General features: G+C 38.3%; 1 protein-coding gene and 1 long non-coding RNA gene across 4 annotated transcripts; one reads left to right on the top strand and one right to left on the bottom strand.

The window, feature by feature from the left end:
* Positions 1-8,749: 8,749 nt before the first annotated feature.
* Positions 8,750-19,146, top strand: LOC122644121 (autophagy-related protein 8C-like). Of its 3 annotated transcripts, none has more exons than XM_043837727.1 (6): positions 8,750-8,772; positions 9,107-9,172; positions 10,084-10,139; positions 10,257-10,309; positions 18,519-18,637; positions 18,927-19,146. In XM_043837727.1, the coding sequence occupies exons 2-6, from the start codon at positions 9,136-9,138 to the stop codon at positions 19,013-19,015; spliced, it is 354 nt and encodes a 117-aa protein (XP_043693662.1). In that variant the 5' UTR covers positions 8,750-8,772; positions 9,107-9,135; the 3' UTR covers positions 19,016-19,146. The 3 variants fall into 3 exon arrangements, with proteins under 3 accessions (XP_043693662.1, XP_043693661.1, XP_043693660.1); XM_043837726.1 differs by lacking the exon at positions 8,750-8,772 and adding an exon at positions 8,797-8,982; XM_043837725.1 differs by lacking the exon at positions 8,750-8,772 and having other exon boundaries at positions 9,019-9,172.
* Positions 10,502-10,894, bottom strand: LOC122644123. Its single transcript, XR_006330238.1, has 2 exons — positions 10,791-10,894; positions 10,502-10,655 (listed from the first exon to the last, which is right to left on the bottom strand). It is a non-coding gene; the product is annotated as an uncharacterized LOC122644123 (long non-coding RNA).
* Positions 19,147-19,268: the final 122 nt, after the last annotated feature.

A 19,268-nucleotide genomic window follows, 5' to 3' on the forward strand; every position in this document is an offset into this window, starting at 1 on the left:
CACCTTTAGGGGAAAAATATCTCCTGTGATTCCCTGCCCAGTATAGTTCCCTAGTGTTTCTAATAAGAAGGGGGTAGACCCCACCTGGGCAGAGGGTCGGGTGGTCATTTCCGCCCCCTATGAGAGAAATTGCAGGAACTATACAGGGCAGGGAATCGTAGAGGATAAAGATCCCTTTTAGGGTGTCCAACCTGTGTCATCCTCTCTCCTCCCTCTTTGGAAAAGACTCACTTTGACTCCTGTATCTAGTCTTGTAATTAGTTTAAACTACTAGCTTATTAAAAACTGGCAGCATGTCCAACCCGCTCACAAATCAAGCAATAATAACTAGAATAATTTCATAACAATGACATGTTCTTCCAAGTTTCCCAATAGTAGCTATTTCTGTCATGTGGCCTGGCACCTACATTAGGTGCACATGCAAAGTCCCCATTCTTAGTTTATAAGTTGGGTTTGTAGGCTAAAACTACTATTTTTTAAATAAAATGATTCATTGGGTGGTAAAAATAAAGTAATAAAAACAAAGAAAAAGATTGCTATCATGATGTGTGGTTGCCTACGCCCAGACACAGGAGGGGGTGAAATGACGAATCCCCACACCCCATAAACAATGTGAGATGGGATGGGGGGTTGTAGGCAATGCTACGGTCCAGGGATCATTGTACTAATGTATCAAACTGAGCTCACAAATATTGGAAAGTTTGGGACACCCTAGTTGCCTTGGGCATCCTATTTTCAATTATTAGGGTTTTCCATGGTCGCCCATGGGTGCCCTACTGTGACCCTATTAGGGTTTGGTATGACAAACCAATGCCTAGTCCATCTCTTTGATGTCCGATAAAATTATGAGATCCATGTCAAAGAGAAAACACATCTCTATTCCATCCCATACCTGAATGCGCAGCAGAAAGGAATCGATTCAGGTTTCTTTCACATCCCATGAATAATCATAAAATTAAAACGACGGGAATTAACATAAATTTATTAACCTGATGAGCCTCAAGTGTTGTTCCTCCAATAGACAGTGGTTCTTCCTCCAACGAGTAGTTCAAATAAACAGATCTGAACCTCCAATGGTGTAGCCAAGGTTCTCCAAGCCAATCCTAGATCCTCTTCAGTTCCTCAATCACAGATCTGGGTTTCCAAAACCCTAGCTCTAAAAAACTAGAGAGCAAGAAGAAGGGAAGAGAAGAGATCACAAGAGAGAGAAGGAGAGCCAAAAACGTGGGAGAGGGGGCACAACCAAAACGTGGAACACTCTCCCCCCCCCCCCTCTGCGTTTTTGGTGTTTATATAAAGCTAAGGTTTCTAAAATCCTACGTGGGAAAAATCCCAATGAGAGGCTGACTCTCTCTCTCTCCTTATTGGCTTAATCCTGTTTAATCCCAAAGTGCTTCTAATTGGTAAAGAAGCAGAATCTAATAGGGAATAGTATAATTAATTAATTATTTTAATTTATGGATAATTACAATTAACATCATATTCATTAATTAAATAAATAACCAATTATATTAGCAAATTCCAAATAAACCCCTACATGATAATAAATTATCATGTACCACCCCTCCACTAATCAACACCATCATTATGGAATCTAGGGCATGTATACTAGTACTGTCAAACCCCATTCCATAGTACATGTCCATATAAGAGTGTCTATGTATCTGATCGGCTCCCTCAAAACTCGATAAAACATTTTAATTAAATCTTTATATATAATCTATTGTTTTATGCAAAATAGGTTTGCAAAAATCATTTCCAAAACGACACTGGATCCAGATTCGATTCAACCATTCACAGACAACCTCAATTTTGGTGTTCCCCAATCGGGCAGTGGTGACCATATTGAGTAACTTCTTCACTCACAAAATGTTTGCACATTCCCAAAACATCGGCTTTGACTCACTTGAGTCTCAGTCATTGATGAACCAAAGAATGCGGTCACATCTTGCAGTGACAGGGTCCCCTCAGGTACAGGATTTTGGTGACTCATGTCTATCCCATCCTACATCTGACAGTAACACATGAGGGAATCAACAAAGTAAATTCTTTGCCAATACACACATCGAACATGTGAGTACTCACATTCATACCCTGACATCACATGTCTAGGCATACCCAATGCGACGACCATATGATAAGAGTGCCCAGCCCAAACCCTAGTCGTGATCGACTACCATTTTAAGTAATACTTACGGACACATAATGCTCAAAAAGTTTATATCGCATGTGATAATATTAAATAACCAAAATGTATAAAGGTTCAATACAAAGTAAAACCGGACTGAATCGAACCAAACCGGGTTTGATGGACATATAAATCCAACAATCTCCCACTTGTACATCAAAGCCAATTTTCCATACATTTTAAACTCATGCAGATTTTAAACGTGAAATCTAGTCTTGAGTCATGAAGATTCTCCTAGGTTTAAGAAATGACCAGACCAGTTCTGATTTTGTTTGAGTTTTCATTGACTTTGTGTTTTTTCCCAAGTCATGTGAAATTCACCAAGTCATTTTTTTTGGTGGCCATATACTATTCATAGACCATAAATTTGGTCTACAACTAAACAAACCTATAGAATTTTTATTCATTGTCTTCAATGTTACCCCCTTTTTTTCTTCTCACTTGCAAAACAACCATAGCCTCACTCCCTTTTCAATCAGAGAAGGAAAAGAAGGAAGATATTAGTAATAAAAAAAAAAGGGTTTTTTTCACGTACCCCTCCGGAGGTTTGTCGTAATTATGAAAAAATCCCTCAGTTTTGAAAAATTCTACGTGCCCCCTGAGGTTCTTAACTGTTAACAAACACCCCCATTCTGTTAGTGTAGGTCTAATAGTATTAAAATCAAGGGGTGAAAGGGCAAAATTGCCCTTACAAGAAAAAAAAAAAAACCTACAACTCATCTTCCCCAAACGATTTGGGGAAGATGAGTTGCAGGTATGAACACCATTGGGTTCTTGAGGTTTTGGGCCTGGATTGCAACAATTTTGCAAGGAAAAAAATCTGATGAAATTATCCATGGGAATAAGTACCTTAACCATGGAAACCTATTTAATCTGAACTGAAATAAATACCTAAATTAAGCAAAAAAGAAACACGAAGAAATCAAAGTCGCACTTGGTTCTCTGACCCTGGTATGTCTTGTGAACTCCATCAATGAAGAAGTACACCGTCGGGAAACCCCTGCACATCATACTTCTCTGCCAATTCATTCTCTTCAGTCGTGTCCACCTTGGGGAGTGCCACCACTCCCTTCAACTCTGTCGCAGCTGTGGCATATTCCGAAGCAAGAGCTTGGCAGTGTCCACACCACGGGGCGTAGAATTCAACCATCACATACCGATTACTCTCCAAAAAATCACTAAAGTTCCCCTCTTTCAGCACAACAACATCCTTCTCGTCTACCTCAGGCTGTGACGACTTGTGATTGGAATATGTTCCATCAAAATCGTCAAAATTGTCGAAATCTTGATCACCTTCATAGCTGGGGAAGTCTGGATCTAAATCATAATGTTTATCGAAGGGACTTTTTTTGTCATCTTCCTCGAGGAAACTAAGATCTTCATCAAGATCGTCGTCTTTCTTAGAGTCATCCTTGGAGGGAGGTGCAAATGCAGAGGAGATGCCATTGAAGATCAGAAGCGCTAAGATGGAAAGAAAGAGTAAGAATCAAGTCGACATTGCAATTCGGATTTCAGACAGATGCAGGGAGAGTGAGATGTGAGAATGAGATTCTGAGAGGGTTTAAACCCTAAATCTTAAATTTGAGCCCCCGAGTTGAGTGTAAGGAAGGAAAAATGTGGAGAATTCATCACTCACTGGGAGTTGGGACTACTCTACTCTGATGAGTCACTAGTGCTGCACTTAGACCTCAAGAACCCAATGGTGTTCATACCTACAACTTATCTTCTCCAAATCATTTGGGGAAGATGAGTTGCAGTTTTTGTTTTTTTTTTCTTGTAACGGCATTTTTTTCAGTTCATCCCTTGATTTTAACACTGTTAGACCTAGACTAACGGAATGGGGGTATCTGTTAACTGTTAAGAATCTCAAGGGGGGCACGCACAATTTTTCAAAACCAAGGGATTTTTTCATAATTACGTCAAACCTCAGGAGGGTACGTGAAAAAAACCCAAAAAAAAAAAACATATATGCCTCGTCCTAACCAAGTTTGACTCAGTTGAGTCACCTTGAAAAAGGGTAGTCAAGGCGAAAAAACTGATTTCCCAACTATGCTTTACATAATATATTAGCTCATTAATTAGACTAATTTAGTAATTTAGGAACTTGTGACATTTTGGTTAAATTTAGCTCTTGGTTGATTATAAGAGGAGTTGCCTAGTGGACAAGGATATGCAATTGAAATTAGGCAAGGTTTATTGATATAAGAAATAAGGGAGAAAGAATGCTACTTAGGCACGTGCGGTGCATTGACCCTGCACCTGGGTGGGCGAAATGCCTGCCTCCCCATGGAAAGTCGAAATTCCTGGGGGCACGAAGGTCATTTCGCCCATCCTGCGTTTGGGTGCAGGGGCTATTAAAATAGAAGTTGGCTTGAATCTTCAAGGTGCGTTACAGAGTCGCTTTCCTTAAGATGAATTCGTCTCTACTTCCAGATGCAAATAGGTTGTAAATGAATTGTCTCCCAGGATACAATGAAGCCCAAACTTGTTGATTATTTTGGCTGCATATTGCACAAACGAAGCCAAGATCATGCCTGAAAGATTTTTGAGAAAAACAGAAAAGCCAATAGCAGAGAAATATGTTTCTTGCAATAAAACAGATTCCCTGCAAGATCACCTTTGAGAATGAGGGAGGAGAACAACGCTTTGGATATCTGCAAGTTTGAAATAACTTTGGGTATTAAGAAGCCACTTGGCACTTGTTCCCAACAGATGGATTCTTTCATCTTTGAATCTGGTCCGTTAGATTGTAACTGTATGATCTAAACCGTCCAAAAATATAATAGTCATAATTGTTGATCAACTGTATACATTGATCTTATCCAGATTCAAATTGGACCACTGGATCAAAAGGATCGGTCCAGATCAGATCTCGCTCGAAGCGTGCTAAGTGCTAAGTGTGCGTATCACTAATGCCTCCATAGCCCACTGCCCACGCCTCGAGTGCATGTGCGTGTTCGGACCAAAGTCCTCGCACACACCGTAGCATTCACCATATTTGTTAATTTAAACAACAAATAGTGCTTTATTAAATATATCCAATGAATCAACTTTACATTTCTTCTACCAAAAAAAAAAAACTTTACATTTCCGATGTAGGGTTATTCCCAATGCCATTATGTTGAAAAACCTCCAACAAAGGCAGTGCACCACCTGCATCTAGGTAGCGTTCTCTTTCTCAATTATTGCAAACCCCACCTGAGTTACCCTTTTGGACTTAACTCTAATAGGTAAAAAACACATAGCCAAACTCTCTAGGCCACGACAATAAGGGAGGACAATAAGGGAGCAAAGCCACTATTAGTTTTGGCTTAAATGAATGAAAAATTAAGATGAGATGCAGTATAAGTCCAAGAGTATTTCACCCTAAAGACATTGGTCTTGGACGTATTGATGGTTGAGACCATTGGTTATAGTGGTACCTGACTACCTGGGGTATTGTGGAAGTACCAAGTATTGGTCCTTCGTGGGCCCTTCCTGACCCTTTGTGGGTCTGTTGTCCTAACCCATTCATGGGTGTATCCCTAATGGACTCCCTTGTGGATCCCCCCTAATGGGGCTTAATTCTAGTACCCAAAGAAAGAAGAAAAAAAATTCCAAGAGTACGAATAATAGATCCTATGCAAAAATTAAACTCTGTTTAATTAGAACCTTTTTCATGGAATGATTGAGATGAGAAATGAGAGTCATTAGAGGAAGGCTTTACTACTAATCGTCCATGATTACGCATGTTAAGTGACCAAGACGAAGATCCCATTCCATACACGTAGTTTATACAATCTTGTACGCACAGTTTAATTAAATTACATATTCTATCTTAAAATATATCCACATGGTTTTATTTCAATAAATGTTTATTTAAACATTCTAAAATTTTCCTAAATGATCCATGTAGGGATGCTTGTGCTACACGATGTGGTCCTGTTTTTTAGCTATCTACAATACTCCTTTGGTGATTTCCCAAAAAAAAAATATCTCCTTTGGTCAATGGTCCATAATTTTTCTAAGTTTTTAATTTTTAATTAATTTTTCCTTCATTTTGACATTTGGTAAAATCATATTAAAGTCTAAATTTACATATAAGTAGAGGAAACTAGGCCTACACAAATATTACAATTTAAGGGGAACTTGGCAGAAGCATAATAGAGTTTAAATTTCCACATAAGTAAAGGAAACTAGGCCCACACAAATAGTAAACTTTAAGAGAAATTGGCATGGCACATGGCAGATGAAGACGCAAATATTGACTATTGGCTTAAAAAAACGCAAAATTTTCTTTTGATGAACAAACCTACCAAAATAAGTTGATGGATACGCAATTATGTCACGTACAAGGGTGATTCAGTTTTACCAAAAATAAATAAAGAAGTTGATTCAATGATGTTAAGGCATGTTTGGAAGCCAAGGAAAAAGAAGAAATTTTTTTAAAAAATCTCGAATTTGAGAAGAGAGAGACATAATTAATCATCGTGTCATCATGCTTTTTGTCTTTTAATGTTTCTTCTTTTTTTTTCTTGACTTTCAAACATAAATAGCCTAATAGATGGATATGTAAGAAATGGTCTAGAGTGGCTATGTGTAAAATTTCAATTTCAATTCAATCTATTTATCCCTTAGTCGTTCAAGGATTCTACGCACTCTTTTGGGCTGTGTTTGGTATGCATTCTTGGAATGCATTCTTTATTGATTTCACATTCTTGGGCAATGAAAACAACTCAATCTGACTTGTCACACGACAAAAAATAGGTCTCCATCCAGTAATTTTTTGTATGGTATAATTGTGGGGAAGAGCCAAAGAGAGGAGGGTGGTACACCGATTTAGATTCACCAATGATCCTTGAGCTCGCTATTTGTTGGATAAAAATGAAATTCAATTTCATTATATCTCATTATACCAAAGATTCAAAAGGTCTTTGTCACATGTGGTCTTTGTCTTTTGTCTAAAAGGTCTTTTCATTGTCCAATCTTATTCAAATTTGAGTTTTCATTTCCCTCCATATTTTGAGTTGCATTTGTCAAAAAACCAATGTTGTTTAGTCCCACATTGGTTAGCTTCAAGGATGTGAGCTTGCTTATAAGTATTCATGGGTCCTTAAGGGACATGGGTTCCTTAGAGAGAAGTGTGTCTTCTCACTTGTGTGGGGGTTGGTCCGGGGTGCTTTTAAATCACGCGTGCCAAACCAAGCGGGCCGGGCCGAGTCCGAGTGTGGGTGTGGGTGTGTATAAATAAATATCTTTACAACCTGTCTCTACGTATTCTATATATACAAGGGTATTGGTAGGGGTAACTTCACTTCGTATTCTCCAATGATTGTCGAGCACTGGAGGTATAATCGCACTGTTCCCCGTCATCACTTCGTATTCTCCAACCTATCTCCTTTGGCGATATCCTGCAACTAACAAGTACGTATATTTATTTGATTATTTATACTCTTGTTTCGTACTGCTGTTTATGTTTTTATTACTGTTTGTATTCTTATATTATTCTGCCCATAGTCCGGTGCTAACACTATTTTTCATTCATGGTCAAAGGAGAATTTTTGCAATAGCAGGATTTAACCATACACGAGTACTAGATTCTCCAATGATTGTCGAACCTCACTATGCTTCACCCATGGGTGAGAAGAGAATTTTTTCAAACGAGAGGGTTATATGATCAAGCAGCAAAGAGGAACGCATCAACGAGATGCAATGAAATGGTATCATACATTGGGGGGCAACAAGCATGGTTTTAATGCACGGTATCGGGTCGGGTATTGGCCACCTTCAAAATCGATAAATTATCGGTATGGTATCGTTACAAATTGGTTATATCAGATAAGTTTACCCCTGGTTTTCCTTAAAAAAATATAAGTTATATTTATACTATCGTTTCATTGATATAATATCGGCCAGGTATCGAAATCGATCACCTTTAAAATCGTGCAGTATCAATCGTATCAAACAATCAATTACCGATACTTCAAATCATGACAACAAGATCATTTTATATGAAGAAAAAAATAGACACAAAAGTGCTAGTGTAGCCTACACCAACGGTTCAAGAACCTTTTCCCATTTTCATTATCAAGATTTAAGATTCTCCAATGATCCTTGACTCCCATTATGCTTCACCATTGATGAGAAGAGAATTTTTTCAAGAACAAGATTTAACCCGGATCTCAGAAAAGATATTGTGGGCCCGTAAGGAGAATCGCTTCTAGGCTGCGTGGCGCCTGCATCCTCACAGAGACCAACGTGACCACGTGCAGGGCATCAACATGAGTAGGAATTTCATATTTTATGGGGATGGGCTCGTCATTTCACCACCATCTGAGTCTTGACGCAGGCACCACGCAGCCTCTAAGATCTTTTTCTCTTCCGAATTTTAATCATAAAGTCAAATCACCATTCGGTGATGAAAAATTCTTGCCATTAAGAAAAGCTAAAAGGAAGAGAACACCAACAGTTGAGTAATCGATCACAGCTTTTGGTTTCGCAGTTTTATTTTTAGTATTTATTTGGGGAAGGTCTGGACGGAACTCGGAAAGAGAGGGAAGGAGGGAGGGATAAGGTCATAGTGACACGGTTTTCTTGTTTAGCAGGCATTTCATCTTTCTTTCTTCCATTCTTTATTTCCTTTCAGTTTCTTGTCGGTATCAGAAACCCTAGTTTTACGCTATTATCCTGCTCTTTAAATTAACAAGCACATCTCACAATTTCTCCACTTTGATTTTGACAACTGAGATATTTTTTCAATCTCTGTCTGTTTATCTGCAACCAATCTAGCGCTTCCATCTGTTATTTCCGTCTCGGTAGGGCTAGGTTAACTTGCCCCCCTTTCCCCCAACAACTTTGTATTTCTTCTCTTTATGCGCTTCTGAATCCTTTTGGTTGATGATTGGTGTGTTATGTGTTTTCGATGTTTCAAATTCGCAGATAGTACTTGGAGTAAAGAAAGTCTCGCCATGGCCAGAAGCTCCTTCAAGCTCGAGCACCCTCTGGGTTTGTCTTCTCCTTCCTTTTTCCTGTCTTTATTTATTTATTTATTTTTTATTTAAAAAAAAAAAATTTTGGGGTTGAATTGTGATTGTTGTTAGGAAACCTGAATTGGTACATCTGATTCAAGTGTGGTTCTTGGTGAATTATGATTTCATGGTGCGGAAGAGCAGTCTTATCATCAAGAACTCTCAGCAGAAGAATTTATCAATAGATTATTTCTTAATAGTATGAAAAGATGATATTGTTGGCTTTAAAACCTTTTATTGATGAGAAGAATTGGAGTAATTGCGAACTTAAGCACCATGACTATAGCGTGTGACATTCTCTTACCTTGGCTATGGAAGAGGCATTTTTTATTGCACCCAACATGCTTACCATATTCTTGTACAATCTGCATTTTTCTTGATGTCATGTGGTTTGGTTTTCTTTTCGATTTTTAAGCTTCTAGTTTTATTAGTTTCTGACCTACTATTACCTTCTTAATTATTTTTTTGGGGGGGGGGGGGGGTGATGGAGCTGGTAAAGTTTTGATTACCCTTCTATCCCTCATTCTGATTGACAACTTGATATTTCTTGGAATTTTATGAAGAATATTTTTGTGATGTCAACTACTCTACCTTATTCACCAAGTTTTGAAATAACAAAAAGTCTGTAATGATGATTTTTCGACCATAGCTTTGATCTTGTTTCAGTGTATATCATTACAATGGTGGTTGCCTGTTCAATACTTTTTTCCCTCTTTTTTAAAACCATTTGGGATGCATTATAAAGTAGGGTTTTTAATATTTGATTTGGCGGAGATACAATAGTATTATTATTGTAACAATGCATTAGTTGCCAAAATATATTGGACATCAGCCTTTTGTATCATATTTTTCTTGTTTGTATTCTAAAATTTTTCTTCTTGTTGTCAGAACGGAGGCAAGCTGAAGCTGCTCGTATCAGAGAGAAATATCCAGACAGAATACCAGTATGGACTTTTTACGTTTCTTTTTTTTAGTTTTGTTTACACAAAAAAAATGTTAGCATGTTTAATTTTGTACTTTCTTTCAATTTTATTTTCTGAACTTATCATTTTTCTGTGTAGGTAATTGTGGAGAAGGCCGAAAAAAGTGACATTCCTGATATCGACAAGAAGAAGTTAGTTGCATTTGTAATCTTGTTATTACTTCTCTTTCAAATTTGTTGATTATTTGCATGTAAATGAATTTGTTTTCTTCATTTTCTTTTGAGGATCTGTTTTTTGTTTCATCTCTTATTGCCTCTATTTCTCACACATGGAACTCAAAGCTATGTTTTTTTTTTGTTTTTTTTTTTTTTTGTAATTCCTAGAATTCTCTCTATTGTATGATGATGAGTATTGGCAAGCTAGGGAATCCACTGCCCTTTTCTCCTCCTTTTTTTTCTTTCCTTGGATGCTTGAAAACTGTATGTTGTTACCCTGTTCACTTTTTTTGTGTCTGAAACTGCCATTTTCTTATCTTTCCTTGGAAGCTTGTACATTTGCCTTGGTGTGGGTTCGAAACTTGGAAACAGTCTCTCCTGCAAAGCAGGGGTTAAGGCTACGTACATTTGCCCCTCCTAGATCCTGCAGTAGCGGGAGCCTCGTGCACTGGGACACTCTTTTGCCTGTCTGGCAAACTCTAGTAAAAGCATATCATTTACGCTGTCTATCATGATTTGCCAACATCTTAACATTTTTCTTCTGTGTTTATTGCATTGTCTAAACTAAGCTATACTTTTATTCAAATACAGTATTCAGTGGCATTAATACTGCACTTTAATTACTGTGGTGTTAAGTTCAATCTTCTTTCAAGTATGAAGTTGTTGTCTATGCTTGAATTATCTGTCAGAAATCAAACAATTAGACATTAATTTGTTTTTTTTGCCCCCCCCCAAGAAGATGGGTTTAAATATTGTTTGTCAGTAACGGTACGCCCATGGAGTTGCCACCAGGATTGAATAGGGTCGTATAATACATGCAGGAGAGGGAGAGTGCAAATGTTGAGAGAGAGAGAGAGAGAGTTCATACTTGGATAGCCTAGGAATTGCCCAATTTAATGAATAAAATATTTAAATCTCTCTCTCTTCTACAACAACGCTCAAGAGTTGGGGCTTGTATACGAGAGAAGCGCTCATCTCCATCTCCTCTGTGATTCTGTTATAGTACTGTTGTTCTTCCATCTACTGAAGCCTGACACTTACAGAAGTTTTGCATGAACCATTTGAAAGGAACACAAAGAAGAGATGCAGAGATGGTGTGGAAACCTTGATTCTGGGCTTTTTCTCGTTCGTAAAATCTTCCATTCATCTCCTCGTCTTCTCCAACAGTATGCTTTGCTGTTTCATCAACCACTTCCATTTCCCATACGCAGAAGTGCTTTAGGTTCTTTTTCACTCTCAACGATGGATCCCATTTGTCCATCTCTCTGCTGTGCAAAATTCGAGCTGAAAACAGGCGCAGGGAGCATAAGGAAGGCAAATCAAAGAGTAGAAAGAGAATCAGCTTTAGTCGTACGATCTCAATCAGTTTCATCAACATGTGATCGTTTTGAGACATGGTGATCAGCTGGACAACCTGGAGCCCTTGTGAATCACCACAACGATCACCATACAAGACAGCAATGGGACCCTCCCTTGGCCAAAACCGGCAGGATCAGAGCCTTCTGTACAGGAAGAAAACTCAGGAAACGGCTCGACTCTAAGTTGCAGGGATCGCTCGGGTAGCACACATCTTGAAGCCGTGATTGGAAACTCTCTTTGATGGTGGAAATCCTGAAGGACGTCGCCGTGATGACAGAGAAATGACCGTTAGTCGCCAGTATTAGGTATATTGCCATCTCCTTCATACTCTTCTGATGAACATCGTCATCGCATAGACAGTTATAGAAGATCTCATTACGAGTTAGATTGCTATCGTGATTGAGTAGACTCAAACAAATCAGAACGCCAACGGATCAATGTCCAAGTAGAAATGATTTAGGTAGGGTTTCTAGAGGAATCTGAAGTAGGTTTTGAGGAGGACCCTAAGGTTGATTTCAGAGGTGAAGATCAGCAGGAGAACAAGACTGATCATGTTGGTGGTGATTCCAAATCCACCATTAGAATTTTAGGGCAGAGAGAGATGTGTTTAGAGTATGTATACTAGGGGTGTCAATGGGTCGGGTTGGGCCGGGCCTGCCTAAACCCTGACCCTAGAGCCCTTAACCTAAACCCTGACCCTGACCCAACCTTGGCAGGGCCAAGAAACCCTCAACCCTAATCCGACCCTGATAAGGTCGGGCAGGGTCAGGTTGGCCTTGATTGACCCTGTCTTGACCCTGATTGATATATATCAAAGAATATATCTAAAAAAAAAACCTGAAAAATTCTTTAAAGAAGAAGAATAAGAGGGGAAGGAGAGAAAGGGAGAGAGGGACTTGTAAATTTAAATAAAAATAATTCACAAACATCTATAAAAATCCATAAATAAAAATATTGCCATAAACATCCATAAATAAAAATACTATCACAAACATCCATAAATAAAATACTTCCACAAACATCAGAAAAATACTACTACAATCATCCATAGTAATCTACCACAAATATCCATATAAATACTGCCACAAACATCCATAAAAATACTACTGTCACAATCATCCATGAATAAAAATACTGCCACAATCATCCATGAATAAAAATACTGCCACAATCAACCATCAATCACAGCAACATCCATCTCTATGATATGCTTCAATCTGGGATTCCTGAAAAAAAAAAATAATGCCCAAAATTAGGGGAAAACTCTAATAGGCAGATGTCAAAGAAAATATTAGCTAATAAGAACTATTGTTTGGGTACATGTCCTTACCAGTTTAGGCCAAATAAGTATGCATTATCATCCATCAAATCAAAGTCATAGATGCATCACCACAATCATTGTTAGTAGCTGGAAAAAAAAACATTTAATAAATGAACAAAACAATAAACTTAATCATCATTCATAATGTTATTATTGTTATTGTAATTAAATGATATAAGGAAATTTAAAAGGTTGTTACCTGATTCGATCTTCTCAAGGTCAATTAAGTTCTCTTCAACATCAACTGAAACCGGTGCCTGTCGTAGCCAATCTTGTGTACATACCAATGCCTCTACCATGTTAGGTGTCAAAGAGCTACGAAATTGGTCTAAAATCCTACCACCAGTGCTAAAAGCACACTCTGAAGCAACACTTGAGACAGGAATCGCCAAAACATCCCTTGCCATCTTACTTAGAACCACAAATCTTGTACTGTTGACCTTCCACCAATTCAAGATGTCAAAAGAACTGAGGTCATCATCCTTCTTAATACCTTCCAATAAATATTTGTCCAAGTCAGATGTAACATGGAAACGCTCCTCCTCTTCTAATGCATTATTAAATCCCCTTTCTAAAAATTCACTGTCATCATCATCTATTGATGAACCATCAAAATTGGTTGTTGATGAATCGACTCTCACTGTACTACTTGTCGACCCCTGCATTTGGTAATGTCTCAAAAGGCGATCCATGACATTTTTAATCCTCTCAATTTTCTCTTCAACCTCAAGTTGAGAATATAATTTTGAATAGCAATATCTCACATATCTCAACTTAAATCGTGGATCAAGAACACGAGCAACAACCAACGTAATATTCATTTTGTCAGTACCATTGCCACCCAATATTTGTCAAATTTTTCTTTCATTGCCAATGACATATCCCGAATCATGTCATCTTCACTTCTTGACCACTTGTTCAACTGTGATTCAATCACACTAATCTCTTTGAAGTAAAGATTTGAAGTAGTAAAAAGAGATCCAGACAATCTTGTAGTTGCATTGTAAAAAAACTCCAACATCTTGCATAAAACTTTAGCTCTCTCCCAATCTGGAGTAGTTGGGACCCCATCCTTGCACTCTATAGTAAAGTTTGGGTCTCTATCTTCTACACACTCGAAAGCTTTTTGAAACTCCAAAGCAGTTTGCAACATAAGATATGTAGAGTTCCAACGAGTAGAAACATCTAAACTCAAAGCTTTCTTAGACTCAATCTTTTCTTGCTCACAACACAATCTAAACTGTTGTGACCTTGATGGTGAACTCCTTACATACTTCACTACAGAACGAACTCTACTTACAACATCTCCACAATCCTTAAGACCTTTCTTGACAATCAAATTCAAAATATGGGCATCACATCTCATATGAAAAACTCACCACCCAACAACAACCCATTTTTCTTATTAAATCTTCTCTTTAAATTTCAAATTGCAACATCATTACTGCTTACATTGTCCACAGTAATACTTACACAATTTATCCAACCCCCAATCAATCAAACACAGCTCAAGGGCATTACTAATTGCTTCACCGGTATGTGGTGACTATGCAAAAGTTAATGATTTTCTTTTGCAATTTTCAATTTCGGTCAATGTAATGTGCTGTGAGGCACAAATAACCAAGATTTTGGATAGAAGTCCACATATCTGTGGTGAGGGACACCCGCTAAGCAGTTCTCTTAAACAGATCTTGCAGCTTCTTTTTCTCCCCCATATACAATTGAAGGCAATCTTTTGCCACAGTGTTACGGGTCAAAGTATTAAACCTAGGCTGTAAAGCCTTACAAAAATTTCTAAACCCCTCCCGCTCTACAAATATGAATGGCAATTCATCCATAATAATCATGCAAGCAAGCTCCTTTCTACACCATTCAGGGTCAAATTTCCAAGCTAAGATACTAGTGATTGTACTCTTACCATCACTTTCATCAACTTTAAAATCCAAAAGTTTTTGCTTCTTATTTTTTTCACTACTTGGACACAGAAGACATCTATCCAAATGTCGTTTTAGTGAACTAGTACCATGTTCACTTGCACAACCAAATTCCTTGTGGCAATACTTGCACGTACACCTAGTAGCTTTTGAACCATTGGGAGGTATAAATTTAGTGAAGTGATTCCAAACTCTAGATGACCCTATATTGAGGGGATTAGAAGACACCTCAGAAGCATTAGACTTTGGTTGTGCCTTTGTAGAGCTTGCCACAGGATCCTTAGAGGATGATTGAGCTGGATTTGAATTTGGTTGATTTGAATTAAAGTTTGGCTCACTTGGATTTGAGTTTTCCTCCATTGAGATCTGTACAAATTCAAAAATCCAGACATGTGTACGTTTATTGCAAATTTGGCATACTGGTAGAACACATAAAATAAAAATAAAAATAAAAAAAACAAAAAGAAATTTGGATGAACCCCCAACAAATTAACCATAAAATACATTGATACCCACATCTATCTATGTAAAGACTAAAAGTACATCAGCTAGATAATGTGAGAATGGTATTGCCATGTACATGACAAATGAAATCAAAGGCAATAAAACCATAGCAATCAATTTATCAATCAATCAATCTTCACAAGGAGGTAACCATCTAATAGAAAATTCATTATCTGTTCTGAGAAGTGGCCATTGTGGGCTAAGGCTTAGGGTCAAATATTGATGGTTATCTTCTGCTAGATTTAAATTATCTTAATCATCTACCATACTTAAATCTGTTCAAAAAGTTGTATTATAGCAAATGATGGCTCATCAGAGTTTTAAAACCTAGACTAGACCAGCCACTAGAATGAGGTTAAACTGGAACTTACTTTCTTTAGAATTTGCTAAATTTGTTTTCATACATCTCTAATTATCCCTATGCCTAACTGCATCAATCCACCTCACCATAATATTATGGGAACTATCTCCTTAAACGTCCTGATCTTTATGGAGACTGAAAGGCAAATGGTTGCCCCAGCTGTCTTGTATTCACCAATCTTTACAACCTCGTCATTGGTTATCTTATTGATATGCATAACCCATCCAGGAAAGAGCCATGTAACGTAATTATATGGTTAGGGTTTGATACTCCCAAGCAGAATTTGCTGTGTATTTAAGCTTAGTATAAGGGATAAGATGAAGAGGAATATATAGTGTGACAGTTGATAAGGTGAGGATTCAAAGATCGTTGATGAGTATGAAAGTGGTAAGTAGTGATTGGCTATACTAGGACCTAGGAGTGAGAACTGAGAAACTTAATGGTGGTTTGAGCTTAACGAATGGTTATGTTTAAATTTTCAGGCTGTAAAGTATGAGCTGAGCATATAAAAATAAAATAACAAAAGAGAAGAGACAACAACTACTCAGCCCTATCCCAATTCCCAACTTAATGGGGTCGGCAAAGAAGAGAAAACAGAGCACAAATAAGGAGAGAGAGAGAGAGAGAGAGAGAGAGAGAGAGAGAGAGAGAATAGGTTCAACTTGGCTTGCAATAGTTTCCACGAGTCGCAACCAGAGAGTAATTTTCATAATAAACACCCAACCAGCAACAGAAGTACAGCAAAGTTTCATTAACTAGTAATAAAACAATCACAACAGCTTATCTAAAGCACACGCACACGAAGGAAGCAAGTGAGAAATAGACGACTAATCTCACTCTTTTTTATATTCCTGATGAGAATCTGGGAAGGAGGAACCGAGGAAGAAGGCGGCACTAAGGCAGACTGCTAGTCGAGCACTCGAGCGGCGGCTTTCTCGTGGATGAAGAAGAAGAATGAAAGCGGGAAAACGAAAAGAGAATAATCGGAATATGGGTTAGGGTTATCATCTCTTATGGGCATTTTGGTATTTTCACAAATATACATACTTGTAACTAATACAGGGTTGGGTCAGGGCCGGGCCGGGCTAAGCCCGGGGTTTTATCCCCGACCCGACCCGACCCGACCCGACCCTGCCAGGGTCAGCCAAAATCTCAACCCTGACCCGCCCTTTGGGCTGGCAGATCAGGGTTGGGTCCGGGCCAGGCTCAGGGCGGGTTCGGGCCAGCCGGGCATTATTGACACCCCTAATTTATACCTATCGGCCAAATCGGGGATCTGGAACAGATTTGCTGATACATTTAACAAGGTCTGAATCAGGGTCGAATCAGGATCGTGCTTGGTTGATCCTAATTCGAATTGGCCTATTCCGTTGATCCTATCCCGATTCAGATCGGCTTATTCTGCTGATCCTGATTTCTTTAACCATGTTTACTACATTGTTGCAATGTTTGTGCAGAAGTCGGACAACTTGATCTTTTGTCTACTAACTGGAAAAAACCTTTCGCCTACCAAGTGGAAAGAAATGTTAAAAAGGGACATTACGCAGTGCTTGTCCTGCCTAGTGGACACCCAATAGGGGTCCTGGGAGGGTTGAGTTTGGAATTGGTCCAAAGCTTTGGCATTTTTGCTCAAAGTGGCCAACTTCAAAACAAATGGGCATTTTCCCTGGCAGCCTGAACCTTCTACCATTGCTCTAAGAAATGGCCCCTTAACTGAAAAGAAATGGGCATTAGAGACAATTAACTAAGCATGTGGATGTGCATTTAAATTTTTAACTTTGGGCAAAGATCTATTTGAATAATATCCTCTTTTTTTTTTTTTTGGAGGGGGGGGGGAGGTTGGATAAAGTTTAATGATAACCTATAGGACAGTTTTCCTCCATCCATAGAGGACGGTTCACCTAGCATCCTAGGGTTCACAAACCCCTCCTAGGGTTTTAGTATGTTCCAAAATACCCTCCCGATACCCATTACTGCCCTCTCCCACCCCTCGGTGAATGGGATCCCATTCACCGTGGGTGGAGGGAAACTCGTTCCTATCCTAAGTGGCTAAATATGTATTCTACAATTTCCAGTAGAGATATTACAATAGTATATATTGCTTAGAATGCATGCTATCTTAGAGAGTTACTGTTTCTAGCATTGTTTTCATGAGTGACTTCTAATTTGTTGGCTGAGGTTTGAGAAACAAATGTCTAGACATTGTCAACATACATAACTTGAATGGTCTTTGACAAGTTTATCATAGCTAGGGTGCAAGTATTGTGAGTAGGGCTGCAAATAGTGAACCTCTCTCCCAGAAGTATGGAGTGGAAAATATGTTCTGCTGCTACAGTTATATGAGGATAAACAATCCATCGAATTATCTCTGTGCCTACTGCAATTTTTGCTAGTTGATCAATATGGGTATTGTAATAATGTCTGGGTTTGATTGTTTTTTTTTCCGATATACATCACTTAAACCAGTAATAATAATGTTTTTGTCTTGGAACTTAAGGTAGTGCTTGGGTTCATGAACTAAGAATATGTTTTAGTGTTAGTTTCGCAATCTTGAGAACCAAATCTTTCTGTATTCAGCATTTAGACATGGTCATGTAAGGATAGCATTGTAATGGTGAATTTGTCCTCATTTTTCTCTGTATCTCTTTTCTTGTCTATTTTTGTTGAATTCTTGTGATTATGTCCTTTCTATTGCCTTGAATACAGATATCTGGTTCCTGCTGATTTGACCGTTGGGCAGTTTGTTTATGTGGTCCGGAAGAGGATAAAGCTTAGTGCTGAGAAGGCCATATTCATCTTTGTCAAGAATGTCTTGCCACCCACTGGTGAGTATTCTCTCTCCCTGTGTGTGTGTGTGTGTGTGTGTGTGTGTGTATGACTCCTCCCTTGCTCTCTTCCTTTACCCTTTTGAGCTTTGTTGCTTTTTGATATCACATTGGTAAACATTGCCGATGCATGTGTTATGGGTTAAGAAACGCTCTGAACATGGGACAGCTTGCCAATTTGTGCCAATGTGAAGTTTACATGCATTTCCCATATCCTAACAATTCTGCACAAGGTGGCTTTAAATTTTCCTCAAAATTGACTAATCATGCTATATCTTTGTTATTGTAGCTGCCATGATGTCTGCTATCTACGAGGAGAACAAAGACGAAGATGGTTTTCTTTACATGACCTACAGTGGGGAGAACACATTTGGGTAGAACACCCATGATTTCTATGTGGAGTTTAGCCGAATTACTGTAAATAAGACTCATGAACTAAGAAAAGGAACATAAAAAGGGGAAATAAGGTGTAAATTCTCAACAGCTCCGCTCTGCTTTGATGTTCCTTTCAGAAATACGCGTTATTTGGGATTCACAATTCCCCATCTCATCCATGCTTATGTTCCAAATAGTAGATGTTTATATTTGATGATGGGTTGGTTAGTTCTCTCATTATTATTAGTTCTCATTA

Source organism: Telopea speciosissima, chromosome 10 (genome assembly GCF_018873765.1).
Source record: "Telopea speciosissima isolate NSW1024214 ecotype Mountain lineage chromosome 10, Tspe_v1, whole genome shotgun sequence".
Lineage (NCBI taxonomy): Eukaryota > Viridiplantae > Streptophyta > Magnoliopsida > Proteales > Proteaceae > Telopea > Telopea speciosissima.